Below are 19130 nucleotides of genomic sequence, written 5' to 3'. Positions count from 1 at the left end.
TTTGTTTAAAGAATTAATTGGTGCGAACTAACCTTTTAGTGAGAGTAACGTTGTGTCAGTTCAGTGTATTTAGGAGCGTGAGACACATGGCATCAAAATAAGGAAAGAGCATATAGCAGTCAGCTCTCATCATTTAGGTCTTGAAAAAGCTGAAGGTTTACATGGTATTTACATGTGTAAATATTACGCATGTATTATTACACATATTGTTCTAGGACATCTGCATGTACTGTAGTTCTGCATCATATAGTACTACGTACTCATACTGAGTGAAGAGTTGTATCAGAAAAGCCTAAATGATTGTAGAAAGTTTGCTGTAGCAACGGAACACAAATAATGGAAATAGTGCATGGGGGAATAAAACATTGAGGGATTGAGCATGTAGTTGAGAGGGCGACATTTGAAGATACCTGCTGAAGTACCTAAATTTTACCAAAACTTTCTTCAAGTTACTTTTCTAACAGTGCAGGCTACTTTTTTATTTATTTATTTTTTACAACTTACTTTCTGCAAGTTCTACTTTCTTGCTGTTCTACTTCACACAATCTGTTTGTTCTTTTAGATGCAAGCATTAAAAGCTGCAACTTCTGGTGAAGTCAGTGGTAGTATGAAAACCGCAAATGTTGAGAAACTTGAATTGCAGTAGATTTACAGTTCTACCATACTGGATGACACTCCAGCTTCTGTTGGTTCTCCTCTGTTTTTATCAAATTTACTCCAGAATATTGATCTTTCTGGTCAAGAAATAGATGAAATGACATTGAAGTATAACAGCTTCTTGCCCTCTGCCCACAACATTGAGATTGGCCATGGAAAAATGTGAGCATAAAGAGCAACTCCAGTGACCAGTTTTGAGTCTTAGTCTGTGTCTAGACTACTAAATTAAATATGCCTGGAAACTTTCCCTGATGCTTAGGGCCAGCTGGCACAAAATGGCCTGTTTGTGGTGGTGTACACTCACCCGGTAATGCAGAGGCTGCATGCAAACGGTCTATTTGAAGGGATCTCAAAACTTTTCACCACTGAATAGCACTTGGAACTTGGCCAGGAGACCCAAAAGCAAGGCCAAAAGTAGGCCAAAAGCATGACAGGGAATATTTTAACAAATTACTGGTCGTCTCTCTCAGCGATGGAGAAATGCTTCCTGACCTTGCCTTGCATTTGTTTTCTTCCTGCACCGTTTCTTGTTGAGAGGCTGGTCAAAGAATGTAACAATAAGCATGAGTAAGAAGAGACTCTTAAATGTCTCTGTTAAAGTCCGGTTTGTTGCTAGCCCATATCTCTAGAAGAAAGTAGGAGTAGCAGGTGGATCCTAAGAGGAACGTTGAGAGGGTTTTAGATATCCTGCTGGCTTACAAAAATTGTGTGATTTTGCTGAAAGGTCTCAAAAGGTTCTTTTTTTTTTTAAAAAGAATCTATCAAATGCTACACCCATTTGAGTATTTTTCATTGGAAAGTTTCGGGTTGTGATGATAGCGTATAATAAAGGGAGGAGTTGTTTCAGAAGTACAGTGTGAAAGAATGTTTAAAGGAGATAAGCAATTGGCTTATCCAAAATTTTGACGACATACAGAAAGAGAACCGTAGGTTTGGTAGACCCTCCCAAGTTAGAAGAAATTAATGAAGATAGTGTTTTGTTTTGGTATACAGTAAATTTTGGGTCGCATTTCTCTAGTGCAAAACACTATATTTTACTGTCTTTGACTGTATTTACTACACGGAGTGTAAGCACAGGTTTCATAGTCTGTTTTTAAAAGTTTCTAAATGTCATCCCTAATGACAGCACTTAGTGTTTTACAGCTTTATTTTAGGTGTACACTTTTGTCTTTTTTTTGCAGAGAATGACAAATAGCAGCAGCTCCCCTAGCCTTCTCAATGACAGTGCCAAGCAGTACGCAGGCCATGGTAAGTACTTTTAAAGTAATATGTATAAAAGTATATTTGAGAATTTAAGAAATTTACTTTGGTAAAACTGAGACTTAAAGGAGCTTTTTTCCTCCTCTGGCTTGATTTGAGATGCAGTAAAATTTTATTTTTTAGCAATAGTGTATTGGTTCATTACTTGTAATCCAAAGCTGAAGTCATAAATTTTTAGGCTTCTCTTTGTTCCAGTGGGGGGAAAAAATAAAAGTAAAAATCATTATTGGACTTGTCGCTTCAAGTGAAATGCTAGTTTGGATATCCACTGTAAAGCACTGATGGCTTAAATAAACATTTACATTGCTCCACAGTAGTATCCCCTTTAATTGTGCTTTTCAAATAAGTTATTGTGTGGAACGAACGTACAAGTTTTTATTCTTAAATTTAGGCTTTATGGGTTTTGTGAAATGTATCACATAACTGATGATGTTAATATATACTAAGTTTTGTCCTATAAGCAGTACTTTACATCTTATATTTTTTTTCTCTGATATTGGGAGCATGGTTTTCAACCAACCAAAGTGTCTCCATAGTGCAGGCCAACATACTCACTAAATCACTGTGGAGGGTGTATTGAACTTCTGTAAGGTACTTTTCAGAATTGCTTTCCATATTATAACAACCATTGCAGATTATTTCAGCTATAGCTGTCAAACTAACTTCTTTAAAGAAGAGGATACTACTCCCTTATGGCAAGGACATATGTTTAAAATGTATTTCTGCTCTAAAAATTGCTGTGTAAATGATGTTCTAGAAATCCATTTGTGTGTCTGACCCTGCAGCTAGTCTACTTAGTAAGAAGGGTTATAATTTTTTGAGCATGGTAGTAACTACTATAAAATTAACTTGCTTGAAAGTTGAAATTTGTTGGGTTTATTTTTTTCCTCCGCCTGGTTCATTTCCAGTAGGTTTTGTGATTAATTCTACTTCTTTTGTCTCACCGAACAATTAGCTATTCAAGGCAGTGGAGGTCTCCAGTTTTAAATGCAGTCAGAGTTTGTCTGTGACAGGCCAAATAGTGATGGTGATGCATGCGAAGGAGAGAAACCAGACTGACTTTTGGAAAGCAATTTAAATTCTGTTGTTTTTCAGGTTCTTTTCTTCCCCCCTCAACTCCCTAAGCTGTGCTTCACTTGTAGATTGCCCCTTTGAGGAGTATTGATTAATTGAAGAAAGTGTTTCATCAAAGCACCAATGTTTACAGCTAGTAGATATCTGCTAATTTGATGTCTCTGCCCATGGACTTTGGAGTTTTAAGTTGGATCTGTGATTGTTACTCAGTTTTTGATGCTTCAACTCTTTAAGCGATGCCTAGGGATAAAGAAAAAGCAATAAAAAGCTACTAATAGAATGTGGACTTTTGCTGCCTTTAGTTCTGATATAAATTTGTGGAGAATAGTGACAGGACAAGTAAGATCCACGTCATTATTTGTAAGACTGTGTTAACAGAAGATTACTAATTTCAGGTAACTGAAGAAGGAAGGCTTTGAAATGTTAGATGGACATTACATAATGTCAACAGCAATTAAACTTACTAACTTCTGCTAATGAGCTCCATTTCAATTGAGCAGTTACACAGAATCTAATAAATGCTGTGTTTTTTAGCTGTGTGGTTGCTAAACTTAGTTTTGTCAAAAGGATTTTTTCCGTACAGAACTAAGTTAAAAATGTGAAATTTCTCTTTAATATTAGAGGTATATAACATGCTGGTTTACATTCTTTTTACAGATCCACTGACTTCACCAAATTCATCCTTGTTTAATGACTTTGCTGCCCTCAGCGTGTCTCAAAGGAGGAAGGTAGGCAACAACTAAATCTTAAGTAGCATGTTTGTATATGAGTTGGCAGGGAAGAAGATCTGGAATAACTTGAAATGTTAAGTGAAATAAGGGTGATTCTTCTAATGTTACTAGATTATTTTACTATGTCACTGCCAATGTAAATAAGATTTTACTACTGCATTTTTACTACACCAGATCAGACTGCTGCTGCTATTTCTAAGCGCTTGTAAACTGAAGTTTATAAGAATGCTTTGAATATGAAAATTAAGACGTAGCCCATTGAATTTGGAAACAAATTATTTTTATTGTACTGAGGCACAAGACAAGCCACCTGCAAGCCTTCATGGCAACAAGTTCTGAATACGATAAGAATCATTCCCCCATTTATTTCTCCCATAGCGTGAAAGTAATTTTTACAGTTTGAAATGCATTTAGTTAGAAAGACACTCTATAATAATATTGGGAGGCTAGGGTTTGGGATTTTTTTCCCCTCTAATTTGTATTGAGAAGTCTTTCTTTTGCTGAGGGCTAAACAGCTTCTTTAAACACCTTTGACCTGCGCCAACACAGATTGAGGTGTTTTCCAGTTAAACACTTACAGATGCAGGGGCTGGAATAAGAGACAGAAGTTTGGTTACACTAGAGTTCCCTCTCATTTTTGTGAACTGTGACTTATCAAAAAAGACATTATCTTGTCCCAACCAGCTACCAAATTTTACTTTCACTGATGACTTTTGTGTTTTACTACTTTTCTTATTAGCCCCATGATCCTGAACTTTCCTGTAGTGCATAATGCATTGTCTTGAAAACATGCTCCATCAGCGAGCTTGTGACTTTTCACAGAGCTTCATTTCTGTGTTGGCAATTGGGAGTTCTGTATCATTCCTGCAGGTGAAGATTGAGCTTAAAGATAATTACTATAGTTGCCCCATCAGACTAATGTTCCTTGAAATGAAATGCTGTTGTAGACTGTTAACTTCCAAATATTATGATGTATCCAAACTACATGGAATCTCTGAATTGCCCTTTTCCTTAATGCCAGAATAGTTCATTGGAAAGTTGGATATAAACAACTATAAATGTGTTGTGTATCCACTCACTGAGGATAGTAAGAATGAAAATAAGCATGCATTCCTTTTTGACATTCACACACACAAATATATATATGTATGTATGTACATGTGTGTGTACTTATGTATATAAACCACATGCACCAAAGTAAATGAACTATCATACAGAAGTATTTCCAGAGTGACCACTGCAGCTAATACTAAAGATTACTTCAAAGTTAATTAAACAGTACAAACTGGAAACAAACCAATTAATGTTTGAGTGTAAAGCTCAAACAAGTCAAAGCTCCAGTACTAATGTAGAGTCTTTTCTGGCTCCCCTTTTCCTCCCCAAGAAAAAAATCAGCAAATTAAGCCACTTTCTTCTAAAATAGTATCAAGAGAAAGATTTATCTATGAAACTGATTGACTTGGATTTTTTCCAATTAATATTTCAGACATAACTGGCATTAATTGAAAGAGGTGTGTGTTTTGCTTTACGTATTAATAATTTACCATTTATTTTGACTGCTATTTTGTAATGTATGTTTGTATAAAACGTTGTTAAATAGTACTAGTAATGGGGAAAGTTTTCATGTAATATTACTTGAGCTGCCTAAAATCTAGGCATCCAGGCTCCCTCTATAGTCAGTAGAGAGAGATGAGCAGCTTAAAGGAACATTCAGCTCACAGTGAGAAAAGTATTTTGGAAAAGACTAGATGTCAGTGACTGTTCTAAGTGGATAAAAATTGATGGCTAAAGCTATGAGAAAGTAATCACACTTCTGTGACTGACACTTACTACTAGACAATACATTGCAAACAGTAATGGATGTAGTATCTTACTATTCTTAGTATTTTTTTAGTACAATATTCAAATTGTATTAAGTGATTTCCTCAAAACCACAAAATGCCGAGTGCCAGGTATTTATGTGTGATTTCCTCCCACCCCAGTAACTGGGGTTTATTTAGAGCTTTAGCAATGTGATTTATCAGGCCAATACTAGATGCCTGCATAGTAAACAACAAAGGTAGCCTTCTAGAAGTGCATGCTTCTGTTCATTGACTCTAAAGGGAGCCTTGGTGACCAGCTCATATGTTGGTCTTTACAATATCTGCTATTTGAAAAAAAATTTCAATTTTCTTGCTAAGAGCCCAGGGCTAAGGTTTTGTTTGTTCTGAACTAGCTGGCAAAACCAGCATTTCCTTCGTTCATCACTGACTTGGAGGACAGATATAATACAGTCTTGGTAAGTGAATAAAGAGCAATCGCTTTCCTTTATAAATAAAAATTGTGATATTTTAAATATTTAGAACTATTACATTATTTGCAACTATGTAAAAAATGCATGTTTGTATTGTGTAAAACCATGAATAGTTTCTGTAAAAGTTTGTAATATGTAGCTGTGTCAAGCAAGGAAGTTAAGTTTATTCATATTTATTGTCTGTGGATATTGCTGATGATGTTATCCTGGTGGCCCTTTAACAATGGGCAAACCATATGGATGTAAATATTTGATATCAATAAAATATTAAAGATAAGGCTTGATGATTGTAATTCTGAATATCCTTGCTTTTTAATTAGACAGCATTTTGAAACTAGTTAGTGTGACTAGGCTATTTAAGTTGCTTATGATTATTTTGATGTTTAAAGACATTCAACTTTTTGTTTTAAAAGTAAACATAGTCCTTGTATTTTTATGAACATTTTCGAGGTTATTTTTTCTGTTTAGAAATTATTAAACTGCATTTCAATTTTAGATTTCAGGAAAGCTAAGATTACTATTTAAAGACATTTTTATAGGATACTTAAAATGAAATCAAAGGAGCTAAGTATTTCTGTAGATGGAGCCTTGGTGGAGGTTCTGTCAACTGTAAAACCTTCTGGATTTACTGTCCGGTTGTTGTAACTCCACATGCAGTAAGACAAGCAACCTTAAAGTGAATTTCCTATAAGAGATTTTCAGGTAAGTATTAATCTACAATGCACAAATAGGATTTGTGAAGCATGGAACAAAAGCTAGAGTTAGTAATAGACTAACCCTTTTTCCTGAGAATAATGATGTCACACTTACTTCATTTTTTTCTTCAAATACATGTTATGCTTGTTAAAAATAGGGTGGCATTCTGAACTTGAACTTCTTGGGTGTTTTTTTCTAAATTGGCTTTAGCCATTATCTAGAAAAGTGTTCCTCTCTAAACCCTGAAATGATCTGGCTGGAAAACTCCTTGTGTTCATAGTGGTGGTTCTGGTAAACAGTTCATAAAAACACGTGCAATATAACTAATCAGAATCTGTTGCCAAGGGAATGACAGTTTAATGTACTAAAAAGAAAATATATGATGAAACTTTTGTTTAAATTTGTTCTGAGACTGTTGCCACCAATCCAGGCTAAAGGGTCCCCCTACTTGTCACTGGTCAGCCTTACAGGATAGTGAATAGCATTGCTTTTACATTTTGTTTTTTCATACCTTCAATCCTCATGAAAAATGAACTCTTCTGAAAAGTTCTTAACATTGGTTTATTTCTATTTCATTTTTCAATTGTTCGGCCATACCTAGAGGAGGGCCATTAAGATGAGAACCACTGTTAATCCACAGGCTGCAAGGAGTGAACCAACTGCTGTAGTGAACAACTATCAATACAACTTTAATGCTGTTTTGTATGTATTTTGAAGAAATCTTTTTTTTTTTTTTTAGAACACCTTCCATTGGGTTTAGCTGAGTAAAAGCCAGGACCAAAAGACTCTATGTATTTTGAAAAAATCTTTTTTTTTTTTTTTTAGAACACCTTCCATTGGGTTTAGCTGAGTAAAAGCCAGGACCAAAAGACTCTAAACTAAGTTAGAATGGAAAGTATAGGAGAAATTATTTGGACTGAAGTTAACCCAGAACAGGGTGCTGCTGTTTAGTACTTGCTATGGAGATCTACAGCAAATGAGAGTGGACAGCAGACTTCTTAGGTTCATGTATGTGGATCAGCAGTAATAAATGTGCAGAGAAAATGATATTGAAACAAAGACTGCCTGTAAGACTACTCTGCATAAATGCAAGCTTTTTCATGAGTACAAGGAGAGTTTCCCTCTCATTCTAAAAGACAACAATAATGCTAACTTTAGGTCCTGTGGAAACCAAATTTTTAAGACCTAAATTATTGCTAGTTAATTTGTGAGTGTCCTGTCATCTGTCTAGTTTTGTTACCTATTAGGAAGCTGTGTTTCTCTCCAGTTTCCCATCTCCAACTCTATCTTGACACCTCTGATACCTGATCTTTATGTTGCTCATGGTGTTCATCGAAAAGCCACGTGTGCTGGGTTTGGTCTTGCTGTATTTACCTTTAATGAAAATGGTCTGAGACAGTTGTTTGGTGTTTCGCAGCCTCCTGAATACCATCTCAGAAGCATGAATTGTGTTCTGAGAAGTTGAGAGGTCATTTCTAAACAGCACATCATGTTGCTGTGTTGTAAACTGCAGAATTTATAATATACCTGGGCTAAATTTATATTTCAAACCTGAAATTTTCCTTCTGGGATTATACAACCCTACTGCAATAATAAAATACTACAGCTTATAAGTGCTGCAGAAAAAAAAAAGTTGTTGCAGACATATAGAAAGACAAGCTGAAGAAAACTAATACATGTTTGCAGGTAGTATGGTGTTTACCTCAGTCTAAAGTGTCTTTTAAGGGTATGATATCACCTAACCTATTTTGCATTTTTCTTTGGAATAGTTTGTTATTGGAGTTGTTCCTTGGTTGTGTGCTTTTGCTGTCTTAGTAATTAGTACATAGTATGTTATTTTTCATTTTTAAGTATGGGATGAGAGAATATATTACTTGCATTCATTTTTATGTATGGGCTAGTGATCATTGTGTTATGTAAGAAATCAAATAATCAAAACATTTCCTTTTAGAAATATGTAACATTTTTATATTGAGGAGTCATCATATTTTTGTTGCCTCATCCTATTGTGTGCTTGAAGAAAAAGAGAGGACTAAGATGACTGCATAGTGCAGTTTTGGTTTTGTATCTAAGCAGGTCAGATATGCATTATGACCTATAGATATTTACAGCTACCCTCACTCCCCATTTTTCAAGCATACGTTTTCAGTTAACCACCTAGACTTTGTCAAGTGCAGCTTACAAGCTGAAGCACTTGACTACAAATTTAACTTAATGTGCAAGATGCTTTTGTCTTTACAAGCTTTATTTGGTTCTTTCTACACCAAAGTGTATGTAGTCTTTAAGAGTGATTTGCAGTAAAATAATTTAAAGATTTTTTTAAACTTGTGCACACATTTGGTGAAATCACTATACAAATACTTAAAGCAGCTAGAAAATGTACCATTTTTGAGAAATCATATGCTTAGCAAACACCAATGTAAAAGTTGCATCGGTCTTTAGTCCTCTTTTACCTGTATTTTTTGTTCTTAACTGTGAATAATTTTTTCCACTGTTTTTTTTTAAAGTAATATAAAAACTTCTGGCCTATTAGAAAAGAGATCTTCAAAGATTAAAAAACCTGTGGTTTCCTCATTGTGTGCTCCTTCACCAATGGAGGTTTTTGAAAGTACATCTTGGGGTGTTGGTACTCTGGCAAGTCTTCACTACACAGAACTATCTGCTCTAGTTGTGGTGGAAATAACCTGCTTTTCCACCAGCTTACTTCAATTCAACAGGTGGTATTACTTTTTTAGTAAAGAACTTTGTCAGTATAACTACATCCATGCTAGGTTTTAGCTGTTGTGGTAATTCATACCTCATCCAAGCTAGCTAGGCTGCAAAACTGGTGAGAAAAGATATGATGTCTCCTGTCAGCCTTCTTCTCCACACTAAAAAGACCCGAGTCCCTCAGCCTTTCCTCATAAGAGAGAAGTTCTAGTCCCCTAATCATCTTTGTAGCCCTTTGCTGTACCCTCTCCAGCATGGTCTCTGTATGATACCTTTCAACTAGTGAAAGTTTTATCCCTGGCCAAACCCAGGATTTCATGAACGATTTAAAAAAAGGTTTCCAGATGGAGGGGGGGGGCTAGTTTGTAAGGGCATGTAATCTCAATGTATAACATGATAAACGAACATTATAAATGTTAGCATACTCTTCCTTTTTTCAGAAAAAAAGAAAAAGAACACCACCCAGCAACAACCAACCAATCAAACACGCACCTAATTATTTTTAACCTATTGACTAGGCTCCTATTCTATTTTTTGTGGATATTAAAGTGAAAAAATTGACCAATCTTCAGAACCTGAGGTGCAGAAAACAAGTATCAGCTGCCTCTTCTACCAGTGAGAGGTTGTAATGAAAGAGGAAGAGGAGAGAGTATGTTGGTTAGCAAGAAACCCAAACCACGTAGAGGGGTTTGTAGGTCTGTTGGCCACAAAGCTTAAAAAGTATTGACAAGACAGCTTCTCTTTTTCATATTACCAGCTTGCAAATGTGTTAGGATATACCTGGCAACTATACCTAGCATTCAGGTGTTGTAACACCTTGTGCAACTTACTACTAAATCCAGTTACATAGTTGTATTCACAATTATGCTGCTTCTTAGCTGATTGTGCCTATGTGGGGATTCTGCCCAGACTATTGTGGTTTTCCTCAGTAACATATTGAAGTTTTTATCCATAACTGGGTGTTTCAAGTACTGTCTTATTGCAGCTAATTGGTTACGGCTGTTGGGTGAAAACAGCAATGATGATACTGATGCCTTGTAGTTAGCTTTTAGAATAGAACAGAAGTTGGTTCTTTTTCAGTAAACCAGCACCGTAGCTGAGTGTTTAACCTCTTTTTCTGATGGTTTCTTTGCCTCTAACTCCTGTTAAAAAAAATGAAGTCTTACAGTACAAGACAACATTGAAATTTAAAATTGCATATATTGCTTAATTTTGTTACAAGTAGGGCAGGGAAAATATGTACCTGATCTTTCCTGTCTGACAGCGTAATATTTATTCTTATCTGTCCATACATGCAGATATAGTCAACTCGCTGTATAACAGATGAGCTCTAGCTAATGCTGCTGTGATAGCTTTTAGCTATGGTAATTTAAGGTAATGCTGCTTAATTTAGCCTGTGATGGGAAAGGCTTAAGATCACTTATATTTGCTTCAGTAGTATATGCACATAGACAGCATTACCATAGCTCAAATTTTTCACAATACTTGAAAACACAGTATCTTGCTCATGTGTTTGTACACCAAACTTAATTGTGCATTTTTTTGGTACAAAAAATGTCACACAAATCTAAAATTCAAAGCCTGCTGGAGGTAAGTGCATTTTAAGGAACAGAAATATAATTTGGGTCGTGAGTGATCCTGACAAAATTCAATTGCAGATCTTCAGTGGAGGAAAACTTTGGAATTGTGTAGTTTGATTTACCAGCTTATACAGACTTAAATATGACATGCAAGTTATTAGACAGGAGGAGTCTTTACAGTTTGAATCTATGTAAACCTTTTCTTGTTTAGACTTCTCTCTCTCGGATAGTCTCATAACATCTTACACCAGTGGCATGTCCAACCCCGAATTGGAAAGAGGAAGCGTGACATTGCCCGCTGTCTGTGAAACAGAAGGAACCAGGGGCAAAGACACTGCTACAGCAAATAGTAGGAAGAAAATAGACTTGCTAAACATGTTCTCAAACTTTCTGTTGAATGAATGGGAAGCAAGTAATTAAGCTGACTTGAGGAGTATTTTCTAGCATGGGCTGATTAAGTTATTCACCTGTAGTAGTGTTCTGATGTGAAGGTGCTACTTGGGAAGACATTCTTGGTTTAGAGGATTTTAGAGAATTTGGTTGAAGTGTAATGTTTCTCATACTTTGGGGTTTATCTTTCCTAATATAACACCTTACCTCTAATCATGCCATCCGATAGCTTCCTATCATTAATTGCTGGCTGCATCTTGGTTCTACAGGGCAAGGGTTATAATTATTAGCTGTGGTTGAAAATGCTTACGCTTGACACCCTGGGGACCCAGGCTGTTGCTAGCAATTAAAGGTAGTTAGCTGTTCCCTACCTCTTGTAAACATTTGCAGCCAGTAATTACTGCTGCATCTCACTTCTTTGCCCAGGAGGAACCAAACTCTTCCAGTAAAGCTTTGTAACAATTTGGTTTTGTTGTTTTTTTCTTTTTCTTAGATTCCATTTTAATTATTTTAGTTTAACCATATTTTTCCATTTAAAAATAATTGTGATGGTTTTGACCTTTCACAACTCATTTGGAACTCATAAACATATTGGGAGTTGCAACCTAGTTTGAGAAATACTTGCTAAAGGATTATGAAGTATTTAAATGCTTTAGCCACCTCCCTAAAAAAAAAAAAAAGGTTCAGTATGTTGAATTATCCTTTCATCTGTATGGCTGAACAGGTTTTTTTACCTTGCAGAAAGACTTAAAGGCAGGCAAAAATTCAATTACTTTTGTAATCATCCGAGAGAAATTGTCCCCAAGCCAAGAAGTTGGGTTTCTTTGTCCAGATTGTCATGCCTTTGTGTTTTAGGTAGATATATTAGTGTAGTGCAGAAATGATCAGTGGTTGATGAGTTCTTGCTTGTTTCAAGATGCACTATTCTGTCTCTGTTGCTTTATTTGCTGCTCTGGGTAGAGCATACGGACGTAGCAAAGTTGATAGGCTTATTCAAATGGCTCAGTCTGTTTGATCTTCCCTTTCTCCTCTTGGCAGACACTTTTTTTCTGTGTTTTCTGGTCTCCTGTAAACTCAGATCAGATTTCTGAATCAAATACCATTTTTCTAATTGAAAACAGGTGTAATTTAGAATTATTTTCATGCAAATAGCCTGAAAATTGATTTCCAAATGTTAATACTGTATGTCCCATCTTCTAATGTCTGTCTGAACAATTAAGTCCTGGCCTAGTAATCCCCTGATGATGTTTTATAGTAGATAATGAAAATAAGATTTTAATTCAGTCTCATCTTCTTTTTAGTTCAATTTTTTCATACCAGTAGGCCCAGAACAACTGGTATATGAACTCATATTGTCCCTATATTGCTTTATGGCATAGAACGGACCATTCTTTGCCTCCCCTGGCCCCCACCATAGTCCTTCATAAAGCTTAAAATGCGGTTTCATTCTCCTGCCTGGAATCTGAATCTCATTGTAACCAAAATAACCTCCCTCCATGTTGGCTCCATTCCTTTTTTGTTTTGGTTCTCCCTTTTCAAAATATTTATAAGTCACCTTTTATTACGGAGGATTAAAAATACCCTTTATGAATAAGAACGTGTTTGGACACTGGGTTGTAGCCCAGTAGTCTGAGGCAGGCTGGGCCCCTGCACTTGATACAACATGGAGAAAGACTGGGAAACTTCCAGGGAAACAGTTACTCTTCATTACGTTATTATTTCCAATGGCCAGACTAAGGAAAACGCATACTGCCTTCTAACCCTGCCCTGAAGTCCAACATTATTTGTATGTCTGACTTCTCAGACCTTACAGCTATTAACAGTATTAATAGTACTTCCGAATTACTAAGATGGTAAGTTGCTGAATAGTGAAGTAATTCTCCCAATAAGCAACCAATATTTGGATTTACCGTGATTAAGTTTGCATTTTAACTGTAGAAGGACTTTGTGCTACCCATCACAGAGTTTACCAAATTTCTAATTGGTATGGCAAAATTAGGTCTTGTTTATTGTTATTAAAATTGATTAACTTGATCTTCATGGGGTTTATTGCCTTTGTCTTTCATAGTCAGTGTTGGTATCCTTGGGGTTTTTTTGTTGTTTTGTTTTGTTTAGGGTTTTTTGTTTTGTTTTGTGGGGTTTTTTGGCAAATGAGGTGCTAGTGACTACTCAGTTTTAATTCTTTCCAAAGCTTTTGGCCTAAAAATTTTCAGGGAAGTAGAAGAGGGAATCTCTTCAGGTTTTGCTTTTGCAGCCATTTTATGGTAGTTTTGTCCTGTGTCTTACAAATTGCTTGTGTGTGAGTGGGGAATCTTCTCCAATTAGAATTCTCACCTTGTTTAATGAGGAACGATTTTTAAAATGCATAGCAAGGTACACATTGCTGAGATTTCTAAGATGCCAGATGAAGTAGATACCTGAATAAAGGTAAGTTAAGCTTTGATTATTTAAAAAGTGGTCTATATCCAGATCATGATAGCTGCATTTTCACTTTAAAAAAAAACACACAAAAACCCAAAAAAAACCCCAACAAAAAAAATCAACACCAAACCTACAATAAAAGAAAAATAGACCAACCCCTGCAAATTGGTCCAATAGTTGATATAATCAATATAAACAGTCCTGGCCTAAATATGCACAGATACTGAAATATTTATTTTGGTGATATTTACTACCTAGGTAGTACACATAAGTTTGAAAGCATAGAGGAATCTGGAGAACTTCTGTACTTTACCTGTTTGAAAGTCTTTAACAGTTTTTTTTTTACAATGTGCTTTTTAAATTTAATGTTAATATCATGCTTTATAAATACTTTCATTTATAGAGATTATTGCCAATGTAAAAGGAATGTCACTCCTACTGAGGTGCAAGTTCCTCCTGCATGTTCACTTCCTCAAGCATGTTTTATTTTGTCAAGTTTAAGTCAGTTTCTCATGCATTTATACCACTAGTTCTTGTCTGTTTTCACTTAAGATAGTAGATGAAGTTAGTCTTTTGAATATTAATGTGAGCAGAAATGTTTTTCTCATTGAGTTCTGCTACAATTGGCTACTCAGTTCTACCTGATTTTTAAAAGCAAGTCTTCAGGAGATTTGTCTCAGCAAAGTTGAATTTAAAAAGAAGGATACAAAAGCCAATGTTAATTTCTTGTTTGACACAAATCCCGAGGGAAATGTTGATTATTATGGTGTGATTGAAGGTATCTATTTGAGAAATACAGCTTTTATAAAAAAAAATAAATTTTCATTTTTACAGAATTCCCCAATTTATACTCATATTTCAGTGGCTGACTGGTGATGGACAGTTTTGCTTACAAATAATTAGTCATCCCTGAAGTTTGGTGGTTTTTTAAAAAATATTTGTTATAACCAAATAGTCAGGATTGAAAGGAAACAGTCTCAGATAAATTTTACTTGCAAATTGTTTCCTATTCCACCAATCCAGAAATTATATCACAATGTAATACCTATTTTAGTGTAGCTTTAGATGAGGGTTGTTAGGAGTGGCCTGGTTTCTCTCCTTCTTTTTCGTAGCCCAGGAAGTATCGACTGGGGATGCTGGATGAGAGGATAGTTCCGGTGGGATCAAAAGCAAGAAAATCAAAGAACCCTATCGGCTGTCTGGCTGACAGGTGTAAAACAGGAGTACCCATCAATATGGTTTGGTGGAACAGAGTCACAGAAAACAATTTACAGGTAAAATTATTTTTTACTAGTCACTTTTTCAGTATTTTGGATGCTTTATTTTAAATTTTGGAAAATGTTAGAAACAGTTACTCCAAATATGGGTTGAGATCAGGTCAAATATTTATCTCACAAAGTGGGCTTAGTGGCCCTCCAGGAGGGTGACTCAGAGGTGTTTTATTCGCTTACCCACCACTTAGCTATGTACTTTGCTTGATTATGTTACAATCTGTGGAGGAGGAGCAAAAGTAATCATTGAATGTATTCTAATAGCAAAAAACCAGAACCCTTTATTTTAATTTTCATGTGAGGAAGGTTTCTACTGGTAAAATTAGTGATTTTCATTAAAATGATTGAAACATAATGCAAATTCCCTTAGTACAGAATTTGAGGATATAACCACCATGATCAGAAAATGTAAATTCTTAATTTTTATGTTGGGATAATTTACATTTCTCAACTTGTTTGTTAAACTTTATTGTTACTTTACTTTATTCCTGAATTTTCTTCAGCTCCTTAACAGGGGAGAGATACAGCTGGATTCAAGCATTTCTATACAGAAGTAGCAGGTTATCCTCGGGATGATAATGAAGGATAATTCTAGTCTGGGAGGAATCTGCTCCATGTTCCTTAAATGGGGCTTAGACAGAATTTATTACAGTAGTCATAACTACGACACTGCTGCTGTTACTGTTTTGCACTTGTGTAGTGCTTTTGATTCTTCAGAGACTGTTACTTTAGACTCTGTGAGGGTTGCGTTAATTTTGATGTCTTCTAAGGGAATGAAATAGATAAATTGACAATAGACTTATAACTAGAATTTGTAGCAGCTTAAGAACTTCTTTCAGTTCACTTAATTTCTGCCATGTAAGGGCCAACATGAAGCTCGTACAAGAGCCTTTCTGTACACATTTGATGTCTTGTTCCTGAAGCTGGGAGTCATGGGCAGCGTGATGCGGCCAAACCAATGCTACATTGCATAGGGACATTTGTGCTTAAGTCTGTCTTGGCCCTTTTGCTGCAGGGGAAGCAGCAAAGCCACTGGGGTGGTAACGATGAAGCAGAAGGGAAACATTGGTGAAGGGACCAGGCATGGTTGCAGAGGAGTGGTTGGAGCCAGGGGAGCACTACTTCTCTCAAGGGAGAGAAGACTGATGGATTGAATTTACCATGTGTATCTAAGGGGAGTGCAAACCTTAATTAGTAGATGGTTGCTTTGAGAAGAGAAACAGAAAATTGGTCTTCAAATTTCATGTTAATGTTAAAGGACAGGAAAAGCCCTGCTTGTACTCATGTCCTCCATTGTTTCTCTGCTCTTCTGTGTCGCAGCAAGGTTTGTTGTTGATCTAATCCATTTAGAGCAAAAACCCCGTAATGTTTCTGGAGGCTGGAGAGCTAGCAGTCTGAGACTGGAGCTTCTGGCCAGGAGCAATTGTCTTTTCAGTACCTACACCTTCCAAAGTTGTGTTGAAAGTGTGGCAATGAGAAGCTCAAGGTCCCCTCAAGGTTAGCGGCAATAGCTTGGGATTGACTGCAGAGCACGTGGCTTTTGAAGGGTGCAATTCCAAGCTCTTTTATTGTGCCAGAATCCCAGCTACATAATTGACTTAAACTGTGTACAGCATAAGATTTTGTACTACATGATGCAATTACATAGCTTCCCATGGAGATACGGGACTTCAGAAAAGCATGTATATGCATATCTGGTGGAAATAAGAACAGAAGGATGTTCTAGCCATGGGAAATAGGAGAAAGGGGAGGGATTGCGGAGAACAGTTGAGTCTGGCAAGAGTGAATGGGGAAAGGTGTAAAAACAGGCTGCAGAGGAGATTGAGGATAAGTAAAGTTCTACATAGATGAGAAACTGAATTTTATCTTGATGCTTTCATTCTGATTGTTGTAAATCTTTGTATTCTAATCTGAACATTTTCTAAGAACTAAAACAAAGCTCAAACTGCTAAAAACTGGAAATTTTATTCATAAAAGCACAAAAAATGGCTGGAGAAGTTTGGTACATGAAACTACTTAAAAATGGGTAGTTTCATGCTGACATTTCAAATTAACCTTGTTTTTCTAATTCAGTATCTATGTAATCCACAGGTAGCAATCCTGTTTAGAGATATTTGCATGTGTAAATATAGATTATACAAAATAAATTTTGGCTGATGGTGAGCACTAAGCAATAAGTAGAAAGGTAACATTTTGATGGAGGGATGTCTGTTTGAGGGGATCTCTTTTTCGTTTATGTTTGAAGACAAGAAAGTAAAATTACCCCTCAAAATTGCTGAGAGCCTGCAATGCTGTGCAGGTGTTGAAGCTTATGTGTCTGAGGGAATAAGGACTCAATGGTTTTAAAGTGAAAGAGGGGAGATTTAGATTGGATACCAGGAAGAAATTCTTTACAGTGAGGGTGGTGAGACACTAGAGCAGGTTGCCCAGAGAAGCTGCAGATGCCTCATCCCTGGAGGTGTTCAAGCCAAGCTGGATGGGGCTTTGAGCAACCTGGTCTAGTGGGAGGTGTCCCTGCCCATGGCAGGGGGGTTGGGACTCGATGATCTTTAAGGTCCCTTCCAACTCTAACCATTCTATGATTCTATTTGAATCTCCACTCTTCCAAAAATATGGTATAAGATGTGAGAATACACTGTTTCATGGTGCAATATTTAGAAATTTTTGTCCAAAAAATGGCTGTTTTAAAAAGCCAAGTAGTTTACAACATGCATTGTAAAACAGTCTAAATATTTCTTGTGCATGGCTGTGAATTTATAATCCGGATCTATTTACTTTAAATGCCACATTACACTTATGTGATTCAAAGTGGAGTCCACAGAGAGAGTTATGTTCTGGGTTGTGCATTAGAAAAGAAGAAGAAACAAACCAAAAGTTTGTTCTTCACTAACATGTCCCACCTTACATTAGGTCATTACATGAGCTACACCACTGCATGATACATATTATAATGGTGATTCTGCTTAAAATAATAGGGATACATTTTTTGTTATACAGATCAGTTCTTAAGCACCATGAATAACTGATTTTTTTTCTCTTGAACAAAAAAATAATACGTATAGATGATTTTTTTCAAAAATTTTGCATCAAGAACATGGACTTTCCAAACTTTATAGTTTTTACAGTACTTTGAAGTATTTTGATAGAGAAATGAGGAAATAATCTGAGGCTTTAAAAGTTTACTTTTTAGTGAGATCTACTTGCTAAAATGTAACAACTTTGCTAGTAGTTTTATTTGTCTGAGCCTGTGTTCTGGTTTAAAAGAGAAGTCTTTAGCCAACAAATATTACCCATTAATTATGGGTATTAATGAAATTGTGTCTATTTCTTCTAAAGGAATAGTAGAGTAATACGGCCAATAATGTTGTATGGGTGATGTGATGGCTTGGCATGGTAATTGCAATAAGGAAGCATGTTGTATGAATTCAATAGGAGGAGGGAAGAGACTTGCTTTGAAGCCCTTAGTGACCTCCAGTGTCTGCTGGGCTACTCCAGCATCACAGAGTGTGTCCTTCCCTGATGTCATAGTTAACAAGGAATCCTGGAAGCGGAGGGGTTGCAGTGAACGCTCTCTACATAAAGTGAAGCTCCTCATATGGCACATCTGTCTATTTAAAAACAACACCACAGAAGTCCCCAAACCAGCAAAAAAGTAGCCACACACAAAACCAAGCAACACTTCTGCATGTTTTTGGATTCCTGAGAGATATTCTGAAGACTATGCCAAAAATAGACTGGTAGAGGACTGCCCCACTTTATAGCATGGGTATAGTTCCGTGGTGGTTTTCTGCAACCATTACAAGATTATGCAATTTGGGATGTCAGAACAGATCAGCATGAATTTGGAGGTGAAGGAGAACATAAAAAGCGAACAAAAAGGCTTGTATCCTGTTTTTAGCATGGTAAGTACAGAAGCATATTCATCCAAAATGAAATGAAATTGGCCTACTTTTTGCTTGAGGTAGCTGGCTTTGATAGAATGTGGGACCAGGACTGATCTAATGCAGTAGTGTTGCAGCCACCAAAGCAAGAGGTGGTGGCTCTGCCT

General features: G+C 36.2%; 1 protein-coding gene across 6 annotated transcripts in view; it reads left to right on the top strand.

Annotated features, from left to right (window-relative positions):
* Positions 1-19130, top strand: part of PAN3 (PAN3 poly(A) specific ribonuclease subunit) — a 78096-nt gene that overhangs the window by 15720 nt on the left and 43246 nt on the right. For 4 of the 6 annotated variants that reach the window (XM_014965951.1, XM_014965952.1, XM_014965954.1 and 1 more), the window contains 4 exons: positions 1839-1905; positions 3649-3719; positions 5938-6000; positions 14924-15085. In XM_014965951.1, coding sequence (XP_014821437.1) covers positions 1839-1905; positions 3649-3719; positions 5938-6000; positions 14924-15085 — 363 coding nt within the window. Of the gene's footprint in view, positions 1-1838; positions 1906-3648; positions 3720-5937; positions 6001-6583; positions 6718-14923; positions 15086-19130 lie in introns of those variants that run through there. The other 2 variants (XM_014965953.1, XM_014965956.1) reach the window with 2 other exon arrangements.

The sequence above is a fragment of the Calidris pugnax genome, unplaced genomic scaffold, assembly GCF_001431845.1.
Source record: "Calidris pugnax isolate Ruff unplaced genomic scaffold, ASM143184v1 scaffold20, whole genome shotgun sequence".
In the NCBI taxonomy this organism is placed as follows: Eukaryota; Metazoa; Chordata; class Aves; order Charadriiformes; family Scolopacidae; genus Calidris; species Calidris pugnax.
Note: the sequence above shows the minus strand (reverse complement) of the source record. Positions and strands in the feature narration are given on the sequence as shown.